The sequence below is a fragment of the Lytechinus pictus genome, chromosome 1 (genome assembly GCF_037042905.1).
Source record: "Lytechinus pictus isolate F3 Inbred chromosome 1, Lp3.0, whole genome shotgun sequence".
In the NCBI taxonomy this organism is placed as follows: Eukaryota; Metazoa; Echinodermata; class Echinoidea; order Temnopleuroida; family Toxopneustidae; genus Lytechinus; species Lytechinus pictus.
The window spans coordinates 40,052,513-40,076,330 of record NC_087245.1 but is presented as its reverse complement, the minus strand read 5'-3'; the positions used below and the strand labels follow the sequence as shown (position 1 = coordinate 40,076,330).

Here is a 23,818-nt window from a genome sequence, read left to right as displayed (position 1 = left end):
ACAGAAATATATAAATGTAAAATCTATGACTTATATTACATTTTCTATCATGATATGTCACCACTGAACAAAAAAGTGTAATCTGAAATGTTTGTATTAAGAAGTAACTAGCACAATCATTAAATGTTTTTGTCAAATTTTATTTTTAATTTGTCTAATATATGAAGATTTTTTTTGGGGAAAATGACACCTAAATATTTGTCAGCTCCTGATGATAAAGCAATGTGATGAAGGGGCATGACATACTCATTGGTCTGATATCAAATTCGTCATGATAGCACAAATATTTTATAAGATACAGTAAATTTCAAATTTCATGATGTTTTGCAAGTGTCAACTTTTCTTTGAATTTCCTGGGTGCTCTTCATTCACAAAATATTTAAATAAAAGATAAGCGCGAATAGTTAATACAAATTTCTTCTAAGTAAAAATCGATTTTCATGAAACTCCAGCACTCTTGTTTGATTTCTCTTTATATTTTGACACTTTCACCATAATGGACACGGGGGATTAGTTTGGTTGGGTTTATTTGTATTTTGACTTGTCATCTTGCATAAGTATATAGCGCTTCCAAATTAAGCTTGACAGGTTAAACCCCAAAGCTCAACTAGAGCTCTTAAAATGGGGTCCTATAGTATACAGAAAATTGCACTTTATATAATCAAAAGCAAAAAAAAAAAAAAAAGGAGAAATGAATATGCAAAACATTTACTATACCGGTTATTCAATAGCAAAAATAATGAAATGAAGAAGGGTATTTATATAGAAGAGAAAGAAAAAATCAAAGAAAAAGTCAAGATTTGTTTTTAACATTTGTATTTTCATTCTTATCATTTCTCCCAAACTTCTTCACACGTTTAAACCCTTTATAAAAAAAAAAGGAAAACGTGCATGCATGATTTGGCCTATGCCTTTCCCAAAAATGAAATAAAAAAAATCAATATGAAAAGGCAATACACAGTAATTAGACAACCCCGTGGCGACCATTGCCCCCTCCCCCTTGATCCGCCCTGGTGGAAGGGGGGGAGGGGGGTGTGTCCAAAAAGATTACGTTCTGTCAGGTCAGATCACATGATATTTACATCCGTTGTAAACAAGGCTGAAGTTATTGACCATTTCTTTTTAACATGCATTGTACGGTTGTCGTTAGGATAGTGTAAATGCAACTTTGGCATTTTGCGAAATGAAAAAGACTACTAAAAGTTTTATAATATTTATTAGAATTACAATTTCTATTTGTTTTTTTGTTTTTCGAATAGACTTCACCAAATCATTTTTGATCTCATTCGCACCCGGATCTCATACACAGAGGCTAAATTTATGTCCCGGGTCCGGGATTTATGTTTTGGAACTTCAGTCCGAGTCGATCGATCAGCTGACTTGTGTCTACTCTTGACTAGTTTCTGGAGGAAAAAAGTTTAACCTTATTCTTTAGCTCTTCAAAATGTCTGGGAATATTTGTGAAAATGATGCTGGCTTGCACGACTCTCACGAACAATGTCCTCTTATAAATGGTATCGAAGGATCAGAAGAAAGGAAAAAGAAAGAAGATTTTCTTGTCGCTCCGAAAGGTAACAAACATTTTTATAAGTGATCATTCATTATATTAGCGGCGCGGCGCCGCGCTGGTGCATGCAGAGCAGAAAGCTCCGGACCGTATAGACAGGAATAACCGTCGTTTCTGGGGATTTATTCAACAATTTCTGACATTTTACTGTAATCCCCATTAACCGACGGTAGGGTGTACGTGTGGGCTCACATGTTTTCTCATTCCCACCCTTTTGTCAATTCACAGTCCAAAGTTTGATGTAATTTTACACATCGAATTTACAATCTAAGGATGTATAGCCATCAAACTTTTAAACCATGATATTTAGTGAAGACAATATTTTAAACGATATAGATTAAAAGGCATGAAAAATTATACTTTACCGATGTTTAATTGGGTTGAACACGATCAAAATAGTCAATATGGCAGCCAAACTGTGAAATATTTACAAACGAACGGAGAGGGCGTCAACAATCACGAATGTGATATCGATATTGCTTTCGATATTATACGATCTGCTCCTTATGCGAGCGAAACCGCTACGATCACAAGTAGCAGACGACAATCAAACGATCACTTTAGTTCAAGCAGCATAAACGAAAGGCCTGCATGATGGATGCTGTAGCCAAGGGGATATTCGGGGAACACTTCACTCTCAAGCCTGACCAGCGGGAAGCGCTACAGTGTTTGGAGGACGGGAGAGACCTGTGGGTCCAGCTCCCCACTGGACATGGAAAGTCGGCGATTTTCACCGTCTTTCCGATATGGAAATCAAAGGTTATTAATTTTTTAATAGGCCTACTTTATTATAAAATATTGGGAAAATGATAACTACCGTAGTATTAACTTTGACATTCAAAATGCAGCTTTCATCGTTTAGACCCAGATCTAGGTTTGTGGATCACTTAAATTCAAGCAGTATAAACATATGGCCTATTTATACTACATAATCGTTTCAATTGAATATCAAATGGCACTAAAACACTTATATGATGCTATATCTGCATACTAGTCTAACACTGAACATAAAATGAGTGAAAAAATGATTTTAACAGAAAATATTTTTATAGGTTAGAAGTTCCCATAGACCACTACTCCAACTGACCAGACATACAGTCCCAGTTAAATCAAATACACAATTTATTACGTTTATTTACACCTTATTCTTTCTATTCTTCTTTCATTTTACACTATTTATTTTGTGTTGGGCTATTCTGATGACTGGCCACATTGAATGCATTTGTTTATTTCAATGTTTTTAAATCTTTTCTATGTGAACACTGACTGAAATTAAGTATAACGTCGATTATTGCAATCCACACAGTCAAGTCCTGGATCTTCTCGTATAGGCCTATACGTTCAAATCGCTGTACAGAGTTGCTATGATTGTCGTCTCAGGGGGATATGAGTCAATTTTGAAAAGACATTTCCAACATCTTTATACCTATCATATTTAAATGTCTGATTAAGAAACCTTCAAACACCCCCCCCCCCCCAAAAAAAAAAGGGGGAACAAACTCTAAGAAATGATGTTAAAATTCTGCAATAGCTATCTATTCAAAGTGTTATTTGAGGGCTCCAATTATAGGCTTTATCATCGAACCATTCAAATTTGAAGGAAAGGGGAGTGTCTCCTTTGCGTCGCTATTATCACCACAATAGAGGCTATACTGCTTGTTTAAGACGACTCGTAATATTAGATCCATATTGACCTTTATACTCTCATGTAGGACCTTTAGGTCTAACTATTCTAAAAACGCAAAACTTTAAAGACAATCAGACCAATTAATGCTACACAGAGTGAACGCCAATTCAGATCCACCCAATCGGCTGGCAAGAAAAAAAAGGAGAGAAAGAGAAAGGAAGAAAGAAAGTGGGGTTAAAGAAGAATTATTGTCGACCTATGTTATAATGATAATAATAATGGATGTGTAATGCGCCAAATCCACTCGGCAGGGTGCCCGAGGCGCAGTGAAAGAAAGAAAAACACAGAGAGAAAAATACAAAGTATGTTATAATATATGAAATTATATTACGTGTATTTTTATTTCAGAACTATTTATGAAACATAATTTGCTTAAATGTTAGTCCCTACTGGTGCTTGCGTTGTCTGTTTGATGAGATAAATAATCCTGTTTAAGGAGATTAAATGGTTCTAAATCATCCCGTTTCCAAGTCCATAAATATACACCAAATATATTTCCTTGTATTCGGATTTTTCAAAATTATTGTATGTAGTGACATTGATTTTTTTTAATGACTACTACATTTGCCGCATTTAAGGTCTAAATATAAAACATTTCCAGTCCGTGCTTACGTTGACATTAGTGCATTGGCCATACAGTGGCGTACCGTGTGTCACGGCATGGGGGGACCAGCAAAAAAAAATGAGTATACTAATAGAGGCATTTTAAGGGCAGTGCCATTAAACGGATATGTATATTACTGATAAAAAATAATGCGAGCGCCAAGCGCGAGCTGAAAATCTTTGATATTCAGACCTAAAAAGGGACACAAGCACACCTAACGTTATACATGGCAATATACGAATAAAATAATACGATACGATACACTACACGAAGATAAACGATACTAGTTATAATCGCGATAAATCGAGACATGAAAAAGTTAATAACGATAATGACGTCATTCAAGATGGCAACTTGCAAGAAAAAACCGTCAGGTCAGGTGAAAATGTCTTAGATGACAGATTTCTCAATCATCCAGAGGATTTTTTTCAATAACTCCGGCCCAAGGTATGCAATTAGCTTAAGTTATCTATATTACACTGATAATGGAAACCATGAAAATGTCAATTTTGCCTAAAAAAAGTTTTAAATCGCGATCTATAAAACGCTAGTTCACTATACGTTGGCTGTAGGTAGGGGCCCCCTCCGCTTCAGTCTATGTATGGTGAGTGAGCCAACGCAGTTCAGCGGAACAACCAAAATACAGAGACTGAAGCTTTTGGTCTACGGACCGTACTACTAGTATGGCAGTGTATCCTATTGTCTTGTCTTCTTGTCTTGTCTTGTCTTAAAAAATGACAACTACAGGAAATAAAATCAAGAAAAAATTCACACTTGCTATTCCAAATATTATGAAAATTATGAATATGATAAAATTATTTTATATTTACCAACCATTTTCTTTGCATCGCATTTGCCGCATACCCCTCCACGAAAAACAATTATTTTCGTGCGCGACAAATTACATCATGATTCCGGACGCGCCGGACGGGTAAAGATATCCTTGATTATAATGATGTAAGAACAAATTTGTGTGATTTTGTTCTTCTTATAATCATATCATGAGTAAATTCTAAGTTTTTATTTGCTTTTTATATCGAATCTGAGCAGATGTTGGTAATAAATTCGTGTTTGATAACTTATTTTATTTTTTCTTGTTAGCTGCATGTTCCATGGCACTTTCCAATAATATATGCTCGCGTTCGTATCGTGACGCTCGCTCATCAAGTTCTATCGATGCGCGCTGCCGATCGACGGCTCTACTCACGGTAAACCTCGCGCACGGGTACCTTGAGAACTAGCCGTCGACGATCACCCACACCTCATCATTCGATCGAAAGAGTGGACGAGATTGAAATTCGGCAAATCAGGCCCATATTTCCGTTAGAAAATATATCAATTGTTAATGCAAAACTATGTAATATGATATTTTAAGCATTTTCTGTCATTTTAGAGATAAATAATGTAAAAGTTGGATTTTTTCGCCTTGTTTTTGCAATTTTGTTTTATGTATTGCTATGTGAAATTGAATTGCGGAAGTCTTACGGTACAAAATTGTTTTAGAACGCAGTAATATGCGCGTCCGGACTCCGGAATCATAGTGTCCGGTAATACAATACGTGACTATACTACTACTACTGTACTAACCTCGCAATACGTGTCAGTGCGGCCCGCTTAGCTTCGCGGGCCGGAGCCCGGCCCAGTCCATAGTAGTAGCCAGGAAGCTCCTGGGGCCCGTTTCTCAACACCTGGACAAGTTAGTCATATCTTTATCCACCAACCACGGACAAACGGAGTTACAGTTAGTTCCAATCTTACTAAACCTGTTTCACAAAAGGCTTCCTGCCGGCTTCCTAACCTAACTAGAATACCTTTATCGATACTAGTATATAGTGATATACGAGACATATTATATTTATAGCCTTAATCACAAAATAGCATAATTTTTTATAAAGCAAAAATATGATAAAACTGCAATTATTGTAATGAATTTCGAAATACATCTAATCAAAATAATACTAGCAGAGGCAAAATATGTACCATGCATAAACTATGAAGACTGGAGCATACAATTGCTGAGAAAATGAAATTATGAATAATTCATTTTCATGACTTAAAAATCACATGTGCCATGTGGACGTTGAGATGGGTACCCCCGGGACAGTAAATTTTGATAGTTTACAGAAGTAAACCAAAATGGTTTTCTTTGTAAAATAATGATAATTATACGTTTATTTATGGTTCCAAACGTCATCAAAAAATAGTTGAACATAAATTTTTAAAATTTTACCGAAACACACTATTTGACAAATTCTTTGCATAAATTAGAGATAAAATTTATCAAAATGTTGATAAGGGTCCGAAAACAACAAATACGAGTCAAGTTATGGATGACCTGACGTGGTAGAATCTTTATTAATTCAATTATTTTACTATTTCAAAATGAATGGTTTTGTTGCGTTTTACCAACAGTTTTATAGTTTTCGTGCCTTACAATTATTATCGAATTATCTATCACACCTGCTTTGCAATGTAATTTCAACTTCTATGATTGATTACGTAAGATTATAATTTTCAAATTTTGAGGCACATTTGCATGTCATAGTCTACCCACGTGATGCCACTACGTCATTAAAAAAGAAGTTATGACAGGTTCAGAGGTGTCATAAATATTTAGTCAGGTTGTTGTCCCCGATCTTGGCAAAGAGGGCTTCGTGAAACGGTTAGCGGACAAGTAGCTCACTATCTCCAATTTAGTCAAGAAGTTAGTCTTATGACGGTGTTGAGAAACGGACCCCTGGAGAGTAAAAGTCATTCTACTAATGTAGGCTTACTCTTCACGGAGCCAGGGACGGGATGCCATTGCTGTATGCACACCAAAATACTCGTTTTCTTTTAAGAGCAGGATCGTTTACTTAAATAATTAAGAGCAGTATCGTTTCACTTACAGCCTGTTATTGTCGCCATCTTGCCGTCTTTGTTATCGTAGCCCAGATACAAGATGCGTATAGAGGGGGACAATATCATGAGCAGTGCCAACTTAGATTTTAAAAATACTTTCATCGGCCAAGAAATATCATGAATCGTAAAATACTTGCATCGATAATGAAATCAATAATATAGAAATGTCGGAAATGAAGTTTTATCCTATTTACACCGTGTAAATAGGATAACACGATTTAGGCTTTAGGGCTAGATCTTTTAGAAGGAAACTGGAAAGTAGAAATCTTGGGAGCGAAAATTTCATTTTTTTTCGCAGTACACGCACATGAATGGGACGCAATTCCTGGCTCCGTGGAGAAGTAAGCATATGTTAGTGAATGATTTTTGTCTCGCCTGCATAGCAGAGCGAGACTATAGGCGCCGCTTTTCCGACGGCGGCGGCGGCGTCAACATAAAATCTTAACCTATGGTTAAGTTTTTGAAATGACATCATAACTTAGAAAGTATATGGACCTAGTTCATGAAACTTGGACATACGGTTAATCAAGTATTACTGAACATCCTGCCTGAGTTTCAGGTCACATGACCAAGGTCAAAGGTCATTTAGGGTCAATGAACTTAGACCATGTTGGGAGAATTATTTTCAAAATCTTAACCGAAGGTTAAGTTTTTGAAATGACATCATAACTTAGAAAGTATATGGACCTAGTTCATGAAACTTGGGCATAAGGTTGATCAAGTATTAGTGAACATCCTGCTCGAGTTTCAGGTCACATGACTAAGGTCAAAGGTCATTTAGGGTCAATGAACTTTGGTCAAGTTGGGGGTATTTGTTGAATTACTATCATAACTTTGAAAATTTATGGATCTAGTTCATGAAACTTGGACATTAGGTTAATCAAGTACCAATGAATATCCTGTGCGAGTTTCAGGTCACATGACCATGGTCAATGGTCATTTAAGGTCAATAAACTTTGGCCATGTTGGGGGTATTTGTTAAATTACCATCCTAACTCTGAAAGTTTATGGATCTAGTTCATAAAACTTGGACATAAGAGTAATCAAGTATCACTGAACATCCTGTACGAGTTTCAGGTCACATGACCATGGTGAAAGGTCATTAAAGGTCAATAAACTTTGGCCATGTTGGGGGTATTTGTTGAATTACCATCCTAACTATGAAAGTTTATGGTTCATCTAGTTCATAAAACTTGGACATAAGAGTAATCAAGTATCACTAAACATCCTGTAGGAGTTTCAGGTCACATGACCATGGTCAAAGGTCATTAAAGGTCAATAAACTTAGGCCATGTTGGGGTAATTGTTTAATTGCCATCATAACTTTGAAAGTTTATGGATAGAGTGAATGAAATGTGGACATCGGTGTAGTTGACAAGTCTTAAGGACGTTCCACAGTTATGTTTGTGCACATTATGATCTGCGCATAATTTACACTCTGCGCGCTGACGTCACAATGGATGAACAGGTGATTAATTAGCTGCGGGTATGAGCTGATTTTTCTCATCTTCTGCACTTTAACTGCAGATCCGATGCGTTATTTCATGAATATAAAAAATGGAATTATCCCATGGACCATTCAAAAAAATATTCTCTACAATTTCAAAATACTTTACTCTGCAGTGCTGCCAAGAATCACGAATATTAGCCCGAGTTTGAATAAATGGTAGAGTGGTTTTGATTTTTTCTTCACATAGATACTAAGCATTCGGCGCATTTTTGGTGTTTTAAAAAGCACATTTGCTCTAATAAAAATGGTGATAGTTTAAAAACAAGCACATGAACCCCTATTTTTTAATGTTTGTACCTCTTAGGTATACCTTCCTCTTCAACTCTGCAAATTTTGGTGAAAATGACATGGATTTTGAATAAAGTGCAGCATTTATTGTACGTTTGTAGTTTGTTACTGAAATTTTACATTTTTTAGATTGGGATTTTGTTATCTTTTACGCCATTTTTGAGAACTGACAGTGCTGTTAAACTTAAAATTGCAAACAAATAGAACTATAAATATATTCTCCATTCTAACGATACAATTATTAACTCTCTTGCGAAATTTGATGACTTTTTCATGTATTTTGACTGAGTAATAGAGGTTTTAACTCATTGTAGTAATCTTGGGCGGTCTAAAAATGCCAAATTCTTTTGAATGCGCAATTCTTAAAAACATCAATTTGGGTGAACTTTGAAGCTCTATAGCAAAAAATCAAGCACATGGACCTATGTTAATTTTTGCATATTTCGAATATTAAGGTTCTAAAGTATCTATGTGCAAAGTTTGGTGAAAATGACATGGATTTCACTTTAACTGTGGAACGTCCTTAAGTCACTGTTCAAATGTCATTTATGGTCAATGAATGTGGTATTATGTCATTATATGAATGGTGTTTTTGTGAATGATTATTTTATAGTAGTTTTCAAAGTTAGCACTGCTGCTATATTAAATCGCGTAATGCAGGCGAGACTGCCAGAGGCGTTCCACTTGTTACTCTTTAGGAGCCTCATGGCTAAGATGTTCTTTAACTTTGAGCTTTTAAAATCCAGTGACTGATGAGACTCCTAGGGCATGAAATAAGCCCCAAAAGAGACAAAAACAATGCCAATAAAGAAAGTAATGTGACAAGATTGTTGTTGAAAGAACATGCATGTGTGAGACAAAGCTATTCGTTTGTAACATATGAATGTGCATTTAAAAATCTGGGGTCCCCCTCTCAATGTTGTGCATAGGCATGCTGACTTTGTGTTGTCGGATGCTTTGATCCACCTAATCATAAATTAAAATATTTTTGGTCGACATGTATATGCAATGCAAATATATTTTTTGAAAAGCCTTGGAAAGCTCTAAAAAACCAATAAATTTAGTGTAAACATTCTATTAAACATCCAAAATAATACATTTTTTTCAGCTCACTCTGTATGCGAAATTATGTATTGGGTAATTCCATGAGATATATACGTCCGACCCCCTTTGTGTGGGACCTTCATGAAATTTTCTGTCTCTGATTTCTGGTTCCTATGACAGTCTGTAAATGCTGTCAAATGACCATGAGAAAAAATGGGGTCAGACGTACAAAAAAGGTTGATTATTTTATGGAATTGCCCTATAATAATTTGGTGCACTCTGCATGCCAAATTATTTTAGAGAAATTGTTGACATTTTTTCACTTCAACTTACCCCCAATCCAAATTAGGATCAGCGCCCCTGCTGGTTGAAATAAAACAAGACTTGCAGAGAGTTGACAAAATCTATGCAAGATCTGAAAAGCAAATGCACACATAAAACTGTTGATTACCTGGATCGAGCCACCATAACTTAATAATTGTCAATATGTTTCCTGAGATGAATTTCTGCTTCCCTGGGCCACCGCTAAAAACCAGCTTTGCCCAAATTTGTGAGTAAACAAGATCTAAAATAAGTTCACAGTAGAATTTGGGAAAATCAAATTGTACATTTATAGAGGACATGATATCATCTGTCTTCATGCTTTCCGTAACAAAAAAATGAAAAATAACCATCATCGATATCTCCCAATTTTTAATCCTAGTTCCTGGCCTTATATCTGCCCGTCATATGCTTGCATTCCTGGGGTTCTTGGGATTCATCAATGTCTATGCCATGAGAGTGAACCTCAGTGTTGCCTTAGCAGACATGGTGAACAGTACGACCGAAGTCAACAGCACCCAGATCAGCTGCCCAGTCAATGACTCGCTATCAGCAAACTCAACAAAGAAGGTAGGATCTAGAACCCGGGGGGGGGCACTTCCATTGACGAGTGGATACCATGCGTGTCCAAAAAACACGTAAAAAGATCTCTTTTTCAAGATAGGGCACGTTACGAATGTAATGAATAAGGGTGTCAAAAACACTGAATATGAAAAAAATTGTATATATTTCGCTAGGAAAACTTTCTGTTTTGCGAGGGTTTAAAGGATGTACTTTTTGCCCCAACGCTACGTGTTTCTGGTCCGATTTGAGCGAGGTGTGAGGGGCGGTACTAAACCCAATGAAACTATGAAAGTAAAGGTAAAGCTAACGTCCGTGACATAAGAATTAAAATATCGTTGTACTTGTTTAGGGGGTCAATTAAGGGAATAGGCCTACTCGTCAAGGGTACCGTTTTGTTTCCAATACTTGTTAAGGATAGCGTTTCACATGCCAATACTTGTTAAAGGGTGCATTTTCAGAACATGGAAAATGCTTGTTTAGGGTGCTTTTTGAAACCTCATGGCCACGCATGGTATCCACTCGTCAGTGGAAGTGCCCCCCCCCCCCCGATCTAGAATTCTTTCAAGCAACCCTCTGTCTAGAACATTTTTGTTCTGTTGGAATGTCTACATTTTATATAGATTTTAAACCAGAAGAAAAATAATTTAACAAGAACATTAAAAATTCTTGATTCTGTTTGCTTTTATTTTTACCTCTTTCACTGTTCTCTATCTTCCTTTGCCTCTATCCCACTTGCTTATTTCTCTTTTGTTCTTCTTCGGCATCCTCTCTAATCGTTTCCCTCTTTCTCTTCCTCTCCCCCATCATCTCCTGAACTGCTTTCTTGTCCCTTTACCACTCTTTATCTTTGAACTTATCTTCTTTTATTTTCTGTTAACATATCATTTTACCACTACTTATCTTTGAGCTCATCTTCTGCCTCTCATTGCTTGTTACTTTACTACTACTTATCTCTGTGCTTATATTCTTTTGTATTCTCTTTTCTTCTCCCTTTACAATTACTTTTCTTATCTCCTAATGTTTACTCTTTACTCCTCCCTTTACTACACTGTACTTACATTATCTTTAAGTTCATCTCTTTTTTGTCTTCTGTTTGCTCTTCCCTTGACCACTACTTATCTTCGAGCTCATCCCCACTTTTTTTATGTTTGCTTCTCCCTTAAACATTACTTATCTTTGAGCTCATCCCCAATTGTCTTTTGTTTGCTCCTCCCTTTACCACTTCTTATCTTTGAGCTCACCCCTATCTCCATGTTTCTTTGTGACAGGAAGGAGAGTTTAATTGGGATTCAAACACCAAAGAGCAGATCCTTGCTTCTTTCTTCTATGGCTACATCCTGACCCAGATCCCCGGGGGTTTCTTGGCCGATCTGATGGGGGCCAAGTGGCTCTTCGGGTCGGGGGTGCTCTGTACGGCAGTGTTTACCCTCCTGACCCCTGTCGCTGCCAGGGCTGGTCTGGCTTGGCTCATCGTCGTCAGGGTCATTGCAGGCATAGGAGAGGTGAGGCCAAAGATTTCAGTTCAGGGGAGCTTTTCATGAAAGGACTTGTCGAAAGGTCCGACAAGTCCCATTTTATAGTAATAAGCCAATCAAGGATAGTTGTCAGATTCGAAGACTTCAACAAAAATGATGATGAAACGCTCCCCAGTATTGATGATGATTATAATAGAAGAAGAAAAAAAAGGAAAAGGATTTAAAAGAAGAATGAAAGGAAGAGGAAGTGGAAGTGGAGGAAGAGGGAGAAGAATAGACAAAGAAACGCCCATTATCAAACTAGAAAGGTTAGTGATTATTGAAATTCAATAAGCTATCCCATTGAGTTTTGAAGTAGTAAAGAGGCTTATTTGTAGCAAATCTCATATTCTTTTTTCTTTTCATTTAGCTGAGCTTATGGTTCAGAATTTGTGTATTATTGCTTGCCCCATTTTACAAGTGTAAATTTCAATCATCAATGACCTTTGAACTTATGACACATCAACACTCTAAACCTTGGACAACATACAGTACTAGAAATTATGTTGTATCTTGTGCTTTCCATCACATGCAAGTCATTGATTTCATTTTGTACTCCCCAAGAAATTGAGCCAAATAGTTTCTCAATTCCCTTTTTAATAGGGTGTCACATTTCCAGCCATGAATGCTATGTGGGCTCACTGGGCTCCCCCCGTTGAGAGGAGTCGTCTTCTAACATTCACATATGCAGGTAAGACTTGATTTGAAAAAGTTTGAAAAAAAAGAAAAAAAGTTCATGTTACTAAGCCAGTTTCAGTCAAATCCTTTTTAGAATCGTAGATTGTTATTAACAATTTTTATGATTTCTTCATAAATCTAATTGATAATTACTTTTCCAGGGGCCTGTTGCAGAAAGAGTTGCGTTTAAACGCAAGTTAAAATATCAAGCGCAAGTCGCGAATACGGGTGCCTCATTGGCTGAAAATCAAGTTGTGCAAGATTGTTTGAGTTGCGTTTGATCGCAACTCTTCCTGCGACGGGCCCCTGAGGGACTACGGTATATTGGTTTGGTGTAACTGAAAAGATAAGTCAGTTGTTGATTTATGCATAAAAAGAGTTAATACCACTGACTCTAGGAGAAAAAGAAGTGCTAAAGTTTTATAAACAAGACAAGGAATATATTATTAAAAAAAAAAAAAAAAAAAAATCACACTACTTATTAAATAAAATGAAATAATATGATGGGAATGAACATGTAAAACACTGCAACTTTTCTGCCAAACCGTTTTCTGTCAAATGTTTAAGTGAAATTTGACCCCGTAGATGATAACGCCTGTAGAGCCAGATAAGCAAATTACAGGTCAGTACCTTTTCAGCAATGAAAATAGACTCAGAATGGTTTCAATAGACAACCTCTATTGTTGCATATTCGAGTGACAAAATTCTCTTTCTTTTCATGATTCTTCTAGAACAGTTTAATCTGTTCATAAAATTTGCATGTACCGTATGTAGCTCTAATCAAATTTTGTCATTGTGTTTTGCTCTGAAAATACATCAAAAGACATCTTGAATCCTCATTCATTAACCTATTTTACTGACAGCTATAAAATGATGTTGTTTTGTATTGTGTTGGTTTACAGGTGCGCATTTTGGTACAGTATTAGCATTGCCGATCTCTGGCGTTCTTTGTAATTCCGAATTCCTTGGTGGCTGGCCATCAGTCTTCTATGTCTTTGGTAAGAATATTTTGGAGGAAGGTAGAAGGGATGGGTAAAGGGGACAGACCCCCCCCCCCCCAAAAAAAGACATGATATTTTGCATGTTGGAAAAGTCTGAAAATAGTCTTGCGAAGTCCCACTTTGAATCATAATCAGGAACACTGGCGGATCCAGGGGGGGGGGGGGGGGGAGGGGGCACGGGCCAGCTGTGCCCCCCCCCCTTTTGAGAAGCAAAATTAAAATTTGTAATGTAAAAATGCCGTCAAAACAGAAGTGTGCCCCCCCCCCTTTTGAAAGTGAAGACCTTTTTTTTTTTGCTTGTCCAAATTTTTTCGGGGATGAAATATCCTTAATTTTTGGTTAAAAACTTCTTTTTTTTTTAGCTTGTCAAATTTTTCCTCTGAAAAATGTGCCCCCCCCCCCTTTTGGAAATTCCTGGATCCGCCCCTGATCAGAAAATACAATTTATGATAAATGTATAACATACGTAGTATACCATAAAATGACAGCAGTTGGTAGTCAGCTTTTCAAATTATATTTGTCCATGTATCTAGCACTTAGAAACAATGCATATTGAAATTTTATTAATATTGTATATTATTATAATTTCTATTGTGTTTCAGTATGATCTTCATGCTATTATATGTTTACATCAGTAATATTTCTTCTTGTATTCCAGGTGTCTTTGGAGTTGTGTGGTTTATTTTCTGGATTGCACTGGTGCATGATACACCAGATAAACACCCTCGAATCTCACCCGAAGAACGCTTCTTCCTTCAAAAAGCAATCAAGCCCAGAGATAAGGTATGCTTGTAGCCAGCGATGATGAAAGAGTAATTCTGATGATCAGGGGCGGATCCAGGATTTTTTTTAAAGGGGGGCACGTTTCCCCCGAGGAAAAATTCGACAAGCAAAAAAAAAACAAAAAAAAAAGGGTTCCAACCCAAAATTAAGGGGATTTCGTCCACGAACAAATTTGACAAGCAAAAAAAAAAAGGTCTTTACTTTGAAAGGGGGAGGTACAATTCTGTTTTGACGGCATTTTTACATTACAAATTTTATTTGTGCCTCTCAAAGGGGGGGGGGGGGTGGGCACAGGCCGGCTGTGCCCCCCCCCCTTGGATCCGCCAGTGCTGATGATAGTAGTAATAGTAGTACTGTGACATTGAAGATAGTGACTACTATTACCGGTACTACAATATTCAAGTTCAAGTTTATTTTCCATTTCCATTTCCATTATCAACATTATAAGCAAATACAAATCAAACATACATCATAAATATAAACAAATACAAATGAAATATGATAACAATGATTACAAATCAATTACGAGCTCCAAAACATTTGTAAAATAGTTTTAACAAAATCTTACATGGAAATGAGGGGATCCACTAAAAAGCATTGCTTGTAGAGCGTGGATCCCCTAAGATAATATATCAAACATTTGAAAATTTGGTACTCATTCGCATGTGTAGGCGTAAGAAAATGCAATAAGTTAAAATAGAATATTGGGAATAATAATAAGATGGTGAGTAATAGCGAGAAATAATAAAAAGATTACAGAGATACGGCACGATACTAAAAACGCAAAAGAAAACAAAGACATGACGAAGAATAGAGGGGAGAGAGAAAGAATAAAGTACTGAAAGGGGAGCGAGAGAGGAAGAGACTGAGAGGTCAAAGATAAGTGGGGAGAGACAGACAGAGAGGGAGACACACACACACACACACACACACAGATATATAAGAAGAGAGAAAGGGTCAGAAAGAGAGGGGGGCCAGAAGGAGAGTGCAAACGTGTGTAGCATAGTATATAGTATGATAGTTAAAGCAGTTCTCTTTTGATGTCATCCTTGCAACTACCACGTACGATAATGATGTTCTGATATTGTCATGGAAATGTTTCTAATGGCTGAATTTTTCATTAATAAACAGAAATTAAAGGTGCCATGGCTCCAGATGTTGACATCAGTGAGACTATTAGCGATCAGCTTATCCCATTTTTCAAACAATTTTGGTTTCTACACATTGCTGACCAATCTACCTTCCTACTTGAAATTTGGACTTGGCTTCGATATATCACAAGTAAGTTTCAAACATTTTTTACTTGATGAAAGCAAATCAGTTTTTATCACCTCGTGATTTGTTGCCACACTGTAGGAGCATTAAATTGTCAGTGACGTCAGTTAAAAACCGTTTCAAGCTACTGAAATCCTTGCACGTGATTGGCTGAGATACATCATGAATGCTCCCCCTCTTTTCTTTATCAATTAACAGTAAAAAAACCCCAACATATAATGAGATTTGATTCTGGTAATGGTTTATTTGAAAATTCATTCGCAGCCAAAGGCTGAATTTTAGAATCTTTTACAAAACAAGTACAAGAATATATGATAATCATTTGCATAATGACACAATGCCTAAGAAATTGAAATATTATACTAGTTTTAAAAACAAACTTGCCTAAATAGATGGATACGGGTTTTTTTTATCATGCATTATTCAAATGAATACAGACAGTTGGTTTTATCATATACCGGTATAATATGAAAATATTCATTTGAAATGCACATGTCCCAATTCTATTTGATGTAATATCCATGCACATGTATAGAGACTCCTACATTCATTGTTCTCTCACAACTATGAATATTGATTCGATATGTAGAGTATTAGACATTGAAATTTATGCTATGGGAAAATGCCATCAATTTTCTTCTATCAACTTTAGAAATAATTAATCCTAATCTTATGATCTTATGCAAGATATGTCATTTATTCATTTAATTTACTTTCACTCTTTTCAGAGTGGATTTTTAGCTGCTGTGCCTTATTTAGTTATGTGGATCATGATCAATGCTGGTGGTCAGGTAGCAGACTTCCTTCGTGGACGCTATATACTATCAACAACTAATACAAGGAAACTAATGAATACTCTAGGTAAGAGGTGTGTTTAAAATTAAAGGAGCTGTACTGAATAGAGCAGATTAAGGTACATGTACCTCGTCAAAAGTCTTGTCTTTTTGGGGGGGAATCCCGCTAATGGTCTTTCATTACCAATTCTCACATTTCTTCATAGATTAAAAAAAATGAGGAAAGCAGGAAAACCACTATGAAAAGATGCATAGTGCCTTTAAGCAGGATTCCTGCCCCAAAATGCAGAGTTTTGCAAGATACGTAAGTTTAGGTGTTTGTTATTGTTTTGTTTTCCTTCAGCAAGAAATGTATCCACACTGTGCCACACTCGACCCAGGTGAGGTGAATGTGTACCCGGCAGGAATAATTCCTTGCATGCACTGAGCGCCGGTGATGGTAGCTCGAGCTAAAGCCGGGGTAATAATAGCAGCGCTTTGTATCCTCGGGCAAAAAGCGCTTTATAAATCCAGCTATTATTATTATTATTATTTGAATTCGATTGGGATGAAAAAAGTTTCCTGTATGGAGTCTTATGGGAATGACATTGTGTATTTCACTAAAGTATAGTATATTCTCTGTTGATAATGATAATAGTTTTGGACATTTTGTTGCAGTGAAACTATAAATACTTTATCACGGCTTTTGCAAATCTGGCTATGTCCTTAATAGAGACAGTGATTTTCCATTAAAAAAAATTGTCTTTTCCATTTCTGAAAATCGGTAATTCCGTTTCAACTTGATCTAAGAATGGAAATTCCGTTTTGTCACTGAAAATGTACACAGCAAAAACCTGAATTCCATTTGCAAAGGTGAATTCCATGAATTTTTACATGAAAAGTACAAGAACCAAATGGAATTTCCCTTTTATTTACCGGTAAAACGGAAAATCACTGTCCCTACCTTAAGTCATAATTAATTTGACCATTCTTAAGACCATTTTATTTCTTTGTTGCAGGTCTTGTATTACCAGCCGTGTTCCTAGTAATTACCGGGTACATAGGCTGCAACCATGTTTTGGCTGTGGCGTTCCTAACCCTGGCCGTGGGAACAGGAGGGCTGGCTATGTCCGGCTTCAATGTCAATCATCTGGACATCGCACCGGCCTATGGGGGTGTTCTCATGGGCATTACCAACACCATCGGGACCATCCCAGGAATCCTAGGCCCTTCTCTGGTCGGGCTCTACGTCACCAATGAGGTAATTCTTTTGTTTTTTAAAAACTTGTGCACACGTTGGTGTCCAATAATGCATAAAAGCATTTTCATTTGTTTGATGCAAGATAAAGAGAAATGTAGATATAAATGCCCGTGTCGGGAATCGAAACCTAGACTTTCATGGTGTAGTTGGGCACCCTTGACCACTTGGCCTCAGCACCTTGCGCAACGAGGTAATTAATGTTTGCGTGGAGGGTATCAGGGATGGCCAGCCTTGAGGCCACAGTTTGCCGGCCTCGGCCTTGGCCCTTGTCATGTGTACAAAGTCTATGAGAATTTGTTTTTATCTCCAGCGGTCTCATCACTCAGAACTACCAGCTTCGGCTACATCACGGAAAGTTGCAACTTGAATTTTGGAGACTGGCTCAAAGGTGGCCTAGATGGAGTGGAATCCAACCTCGGTTATAAAATTGATTTGTGTGATATTGTAAAAAAAAAAAGGAGGGGGGGTTGGGGGATGGGCTTCCCAGTGATGAAGCTTGCGTTTCCTTATTCTGGTTAATTGTCTATGTACTTGTAATTTCTAGGAAAGAGATAGATAAACTCTAGATCACCAAGTGTTAAGGTAATTGTTGTATTTTATCTATCTTATGACATGACTCTAAATACCTTAAATTTGACATCACTTGAAAGTCGAAGAGTAAAACTTACCACAGATTTCGCTTTAAAGTTAGAAATGAATCAATTGTACAAAAACTGGTTACCTCCACTGAAAACAAACACTTTCAATTTACGACATATGAATAAATATAAGGAGATTCCATGTAAAAAAGATTTCAGAACAGTGCTCTTCCAAGTCTGACAAGATTATTAAATAAGTACCATGATAAACAAGTTTGAAATTTGTGTAATGAATGTGCAATATTGTATTATCTATCATTTTATTTTTTTTATCCATTTTAACTCAATTTTTTAGCTGCACATATGTAATTTTAATTTGTATATTCATTGTTTATCTTAGTAATTTTGATTATTGTTATATATTGGCATTGTGTAAACATGTACAATTCAGTCTGTGACTGCCAATCATGTTTTTTGCAATAAACCTGAATTGAATTGAATTGAATGAATTGAATTTAGGTAAAAAAAGAAAAAATTTCTTATCCTGTATAATATGAATAATTTGGTTTGATCTGTTTGATCACCCTTCTTCTGTTCTGACGTATGGTTCCATGTCAATTGCTCTGGCGACAATCGCTCTGATGGAATATCTGCACGTTAAGCCAAACACAAAACCTTACTGTAGCTCCAAAACTAAATAAACCATAATCCTTAAATTTACATTATTCTGAACCGAAAATCTATTACAATGTTAACTCGATCTAACCCCATGCCCTCTGAGATATTAAGACTGGAGCAATATCACAGGAGCATATATGTTTTATTACCCTGAAGTACATCTAGATTTCCCTTGGAAATGAGTCAATATTTGCACTCATATTGCCTTCTCATTTCCCTTTGCAGTACGACATCTCTCAATGGCAGATTGCATTCTGGGTCTGTTTTGGTGTTTACATGTTCGGCGCCGTCACCTACCTCTTCATGGGCACCGGCGAGCTTCAACCCTGGGCCGACCCGGAGCTCCAGACCAAACCCTACCGACCTCCCGGTGGTGATAAAGACACGGATGGCCTTCCATACTGCCAGTACGACAAATGTAATAGTATTAACGGTGGATTATCACACACTGGGAATAGCGGTGTTGTGATGTCTTAATCAGGCAGTAGTGATAAACATGCAAGGGGGGTGTTTCACAAAGACTTAAGTATGACTTAGAGTCGCACTTAAATACCGAGTTGCGTACGGTATGAAAGGCTTGACCGCATTGGTCAGATCGTGACATGAGGACGCGCACTACTGCGTATCTATCAATAAGATCGCGCGTTGCATATCATGTACGCGTCGGCATTTAAGTGTGACTTAAGTCATGTTTAAATCTTTGTGAAACACCCCCCAGGTTTTTTTATGATGGTGCAATATTAAATGTGATTGTAAGACAAAAATCCCTCCAAATAATAAGACATCAATAGCAGTGGATAGAATACATGAATATGCTCAATGATAAGTACATGTATTATATGATAGATTTAGAATGGAAGCAACCTGCTGTAAAACGGGTAATTTTCGCACGATTAAATTTTCGCACCACACAACATTAGCAACATATTTCGCGGGATGTTGTTTTCGCGCATGAGAAATATCTGTCAAGTAAAGCGCACGTGTTGAATTGCAGCGGTGTTGAATGACCGTGCATGAAGGTTTTTAAATGCCTGTGAGAAATTTTGTCACAACACACAACAGCGCACGTGTTCAGTGCTGGGGTGGAGTGAGTGTATGGGATGATTACGTGAATAAATTTATGTACGGTACTCACCGATGCAGCCGGTCTTTCTCCAGCTTCCAAATACTTGTAGATTTGACATCCCATGCAGCTCCAGCAAAGCAACTATACAGTATATTCCAAGATAAATCCACGAAATTTCCAAAATGTATCTAATAAATGGTCCAAATGGTAAACAAGTTCACAAAAAGTTTAGTTTGTGAAGTTCAACCTATTTACAAAGTCACATGTGTCCGATGATGATGATGATGATAATGATAAGAATAATAATGATAATAATAATAACAACAACAACAACAATAACAATAATAAATGGTGCAAGAAGTAAACAAGTTTACAGAAAGTTAGATCATGAATTCAACATTTTTACAAAGCTTGTTCATGAGTTTAGTTTACTCCCAATCACCATCCTCAGCATCACTGTCGTCAAATGCTGGAACTGGCTCTTTCCTTGCATTCTCGACAGCTTTCGCTATTCCAGTTTTATTAAATCCCTGTTTGATGAGCTCGGTTTCATGATTGATAGCATCTTGAACTCGAATCAGCCGCTGCGCATGTACCGGCTTGATCTTGCTGGTGCATAGATCCACATATTTTTCGATCTCCTCGATTTATTTGCCTTCTTCAAGACCACTGGTAATTTTCTGGTAGTACCACTCTTGACATTGACCATGCATTAGGTCCTTGTACTTGCCGTTTGACTGTCGCGTAGATCCACAGATTTTGCCATCTCTTTGATTTCTTTGCCTTCTTCAAGACCACTGGTAATTTTCTGGTAGTACCACTCTTGAAATTGACCATGCATCAGGTCCTTGTACTTGCCGTTGACTGTCGCGTCAAGTGGCTGCAACTGATCTGTGCATTTAGCGGGGACGTACACGGACAATGCACCTGATTCTTCAATCTTCTTGCGCATGTCATCAGTTCTGTGAGCAGGGAAGACGTCAAATATCAGCAGTGGTTTTGCTGTGATGTTAAGCTGCTCCTGGGTATGCTTCTCTTATGAAATTATTATCTTGTCTAAATATTATCCCATAGTCTCAGAATTGCTCCAATGTGAAGCCGTATGTGTAACATCCCAGTCCTCTGGAAAGGCGATATTTGGGTGACATCTGTCAGTTGTACCTTGGCAGATGATCTGAGGTGGTAGCATTTTTCCCGATGTGGTCCAGGCGAGCAGCGCAGTATACTGACGTTTGTCGTCGATGCCTTTCACATCGATTTGTTTCTCACCCCGTTGGTTGAGTGACCAGTTTCTACTAGGTACAACTTCGACTGCAGTTTGGTCCCAGTTTATTATCAACTCGTTCAGGATTTCGTATTTTCGGACACAGCGTCCAATACGGCGATGAAATTTGCCTTCGATGATATCGAAATCTTCTGGCGGATTTTGTTCCTTTTCTTTTGACATAGTTCATACGCTGAAGAATGCTGCGAGACCACGATTTCTCAAGTTTAAATATTCTGCTAATATAGGAGGATTGGATTTCTTAAACAAGCCTTTCGCTGTAGCAATCACAACCCTGGTCGAAACAACACCTCCAGTTTCACGAATACTCCGGATAAATCGCTTCACCTGTTGATTAGCCTCTTGCGTAAGCAATAGCGGTCGGCCCCGCTGTTGTTTCAGAAGATGTGTCACAGTTTTCACCGGTGCAGATCCTTTCACTTTTTCATACCTCTCACAGTACTTCCATTTATTGGTCTCTCCAACTCCTTTGTGATTTTTTCAGAAGCTGCGATAACACCATTATCTGCTGCATACTTTCCAACTTGAGCCCTAATCCCAGCATTGTAGTTGGAATATTCACCCCGCTTTTGCTTTTGATTGCGCTTTTAATCCCTGATTCAGTCAGCTTTTTGTTGTCAGGCTTTGGTAGACACTGCTGCAAACTGTCAGATTTACCAGCAGGTTTGAAATAGCAATACATCTTGGTTTCCTTCATTCCTACGAAAACACGAAATTGAAGTTGTGCTGCACTAAAACTGTGAAGCTTGGAATTCAGGGGAGCGTTTCATCAACATTTTTGTCCGACAAGTTGTCAGATCTGACATCTTTCCTTAAATCTGATTGGCTGAGAGGTACTGTTAGTATGGTAATTGTCGGATAAAACAGAACTTGTCGGACAAAGTCCCTTCATGAAACGCTCCCCAGAAATGCAGTGACAGTGACGGGTTTCGCTATCACCCCTTTGTTTCAAGCGGGTCGGAGGTCACTGCCTAATAAGGCAAAGGGAATCCCCATTGACGCGTTCGCGAGTCGGACTGCCTAAAAATAGCACGTTGTTGACAAGGTGTAAAATCAGGGCGTAGGATTTTAAATTGGCGGTGATGTTAAATTCGCGCTTGCTGTGAGCTGCGCGAAAATAAATGTTGTGCGAGAATTACCGGTTTTACAGTAATCGGACAGCTGACATGGTGCATGCTTTCAATATCATCCACTGTAGAAAAATTAACCAAGGCCTTAAGCTTAAATTTTTAAGTAGCAGAGGTCATTGCTTAATTGCCCTCCCGTTGAATTTTGGAATCGTTTATACCATCATTTTTAGACAATAAGTCTTTCGTATTAAACTTATGCAACGTCTTATCTTATTTTTTTATTACAAAGTTAACCGACGTGTAACTGTTTTCCCCCCCTTTTATTACTTCCAGAGGATTGATGCAAAAGTCACAGAGTGACCATAGGTACATAGTTGACTTAACAAAGTAGACTTTGTTTCAAAGCACTGCATTAAAAAAACAAAATGGCCCGGGGCCGTTTCATAAAGCTGTCCATACGTTAAGAGCGACTTTAAGAACGACTGGAGAGCCTTTCTTACGCGCTGAATAATCACAAATGGTGTATACCATTTACCAAATGAAAGGATCATGATTAAAGTCGCTCTTATCTTACGAACAGCTTTATGAAACACCCACCAGGATCCATTTATTTAAGTTACTATCACAGTAACTTTGCTATCCAAATAGTATCCTCCTTAAAATCTTAAATTGTGCTTGGCTGCTGACCCCTTGTACCATAGCGGTTATTGTACAACCCCTACTTAGCTACAAACATATGTACCGTTGCACACGTACCATCCAAAATGTTCCAGTGCACGCACGGTCTTGATGTCAATAAGTACGATTCACTTCATTGTGCTTAGTATAAATGCGGGTGCAATACGCGTAGGGCTTGACTGGCTAAATACGCACCGCTTCTGCAGATCAGATGCACATCTTAGGGATTTTGCGTTTTCTTTTCAATATTTCTTTCTCATTTTTATGGATGAACATAGGAAAAAAAATTGATTATTATTCTTATTTTTGCCAATTCCTGAGGCATTTTACAACACAATATGGTGAATATTCTTATTTGTGCAATGGTGCGACATTTTGCATTCGGTGAAAGAAAGAGGCATTCTGTTCAACTCGGCTCATCCTTCTCTCACCTCATGGGAAATCTCGTACCATCACAACCATGCCTATTCGCTATTTGTATACCATTGGATGGAAAGGTTATTATAGTGTAATGGTATTGTTATATTGTAATGGTATACAACTAGCAAATAGGCGTGAGTGGGATGGTGTGAGATTTCGCAAGAGGTGAAAGAAACATGCTTTATTCAACGAGTTGAATAGAGTGTCACCTTCTTTCACTGAATATTCGCTTCTCTTGTTGTACAACGTCTTGGAAGTTAGCGAAAATCCAA

General features: G+C 37.5%; 1 protein-coding gene across 1 annotated transcript; it reads left to right on the top strand.

Annotated features, from left to right (window-relative positions):
* The first annotated feature begins 1,080 nt into the window (after window positions 1-1,080).
* On the top strand, window positions 1,081-22,709 carry LOC129262797 (sialin-like). The gene is made up of 10 exons (XM_064102851.1): window positions 1,081-1,571; window positions 10,305-10,492; window positions 11,755-11,988; window positions 12,604-12,691; window positions 13,581-13,676; window positions 14,338-14,462; window positions 15,594-15,743; window positions 16,466-16,598; window positions 17,530-17,771; window positions 19,253-22,709. Exons 1-10 carry the CDS (start codon window positions 1,445-1,447, stop codon window positions 19,502-19,504), a joined length of 1,635 nt encoding a protein of 544 aa, XP_063958921.1. The 5' UTR covers window positions 1,081-1,444; the 3' UTR covers window positions 19,505-22,709.
* Window positions 22,710-23,818: the final 1,109 nt, after the last annotated feature.

Coding starts and splice junctions, on each gene's coding strand:
- LOC129262797 (XM_064102851.1), top strand. CDS start 1,445: ATGTCTGGGAATATTTGTGAAAATGATGCTGGCTTGCACGACTCTCAC. Junction 10,493..11,754: donor CAGCAAACTCAACAAAGAAG/GTAGGATCTAGA, acceptor TCTTTGTGACAG/GAAGGAGAGTTTAATTGGGA. Junction 17,772..19,252: donor GGCTCTACGTCACCAATGAG/GTAATTCTTTTG, acceptor TTCCCTTTGCAG/TACGACATCTCTCAATGGCA.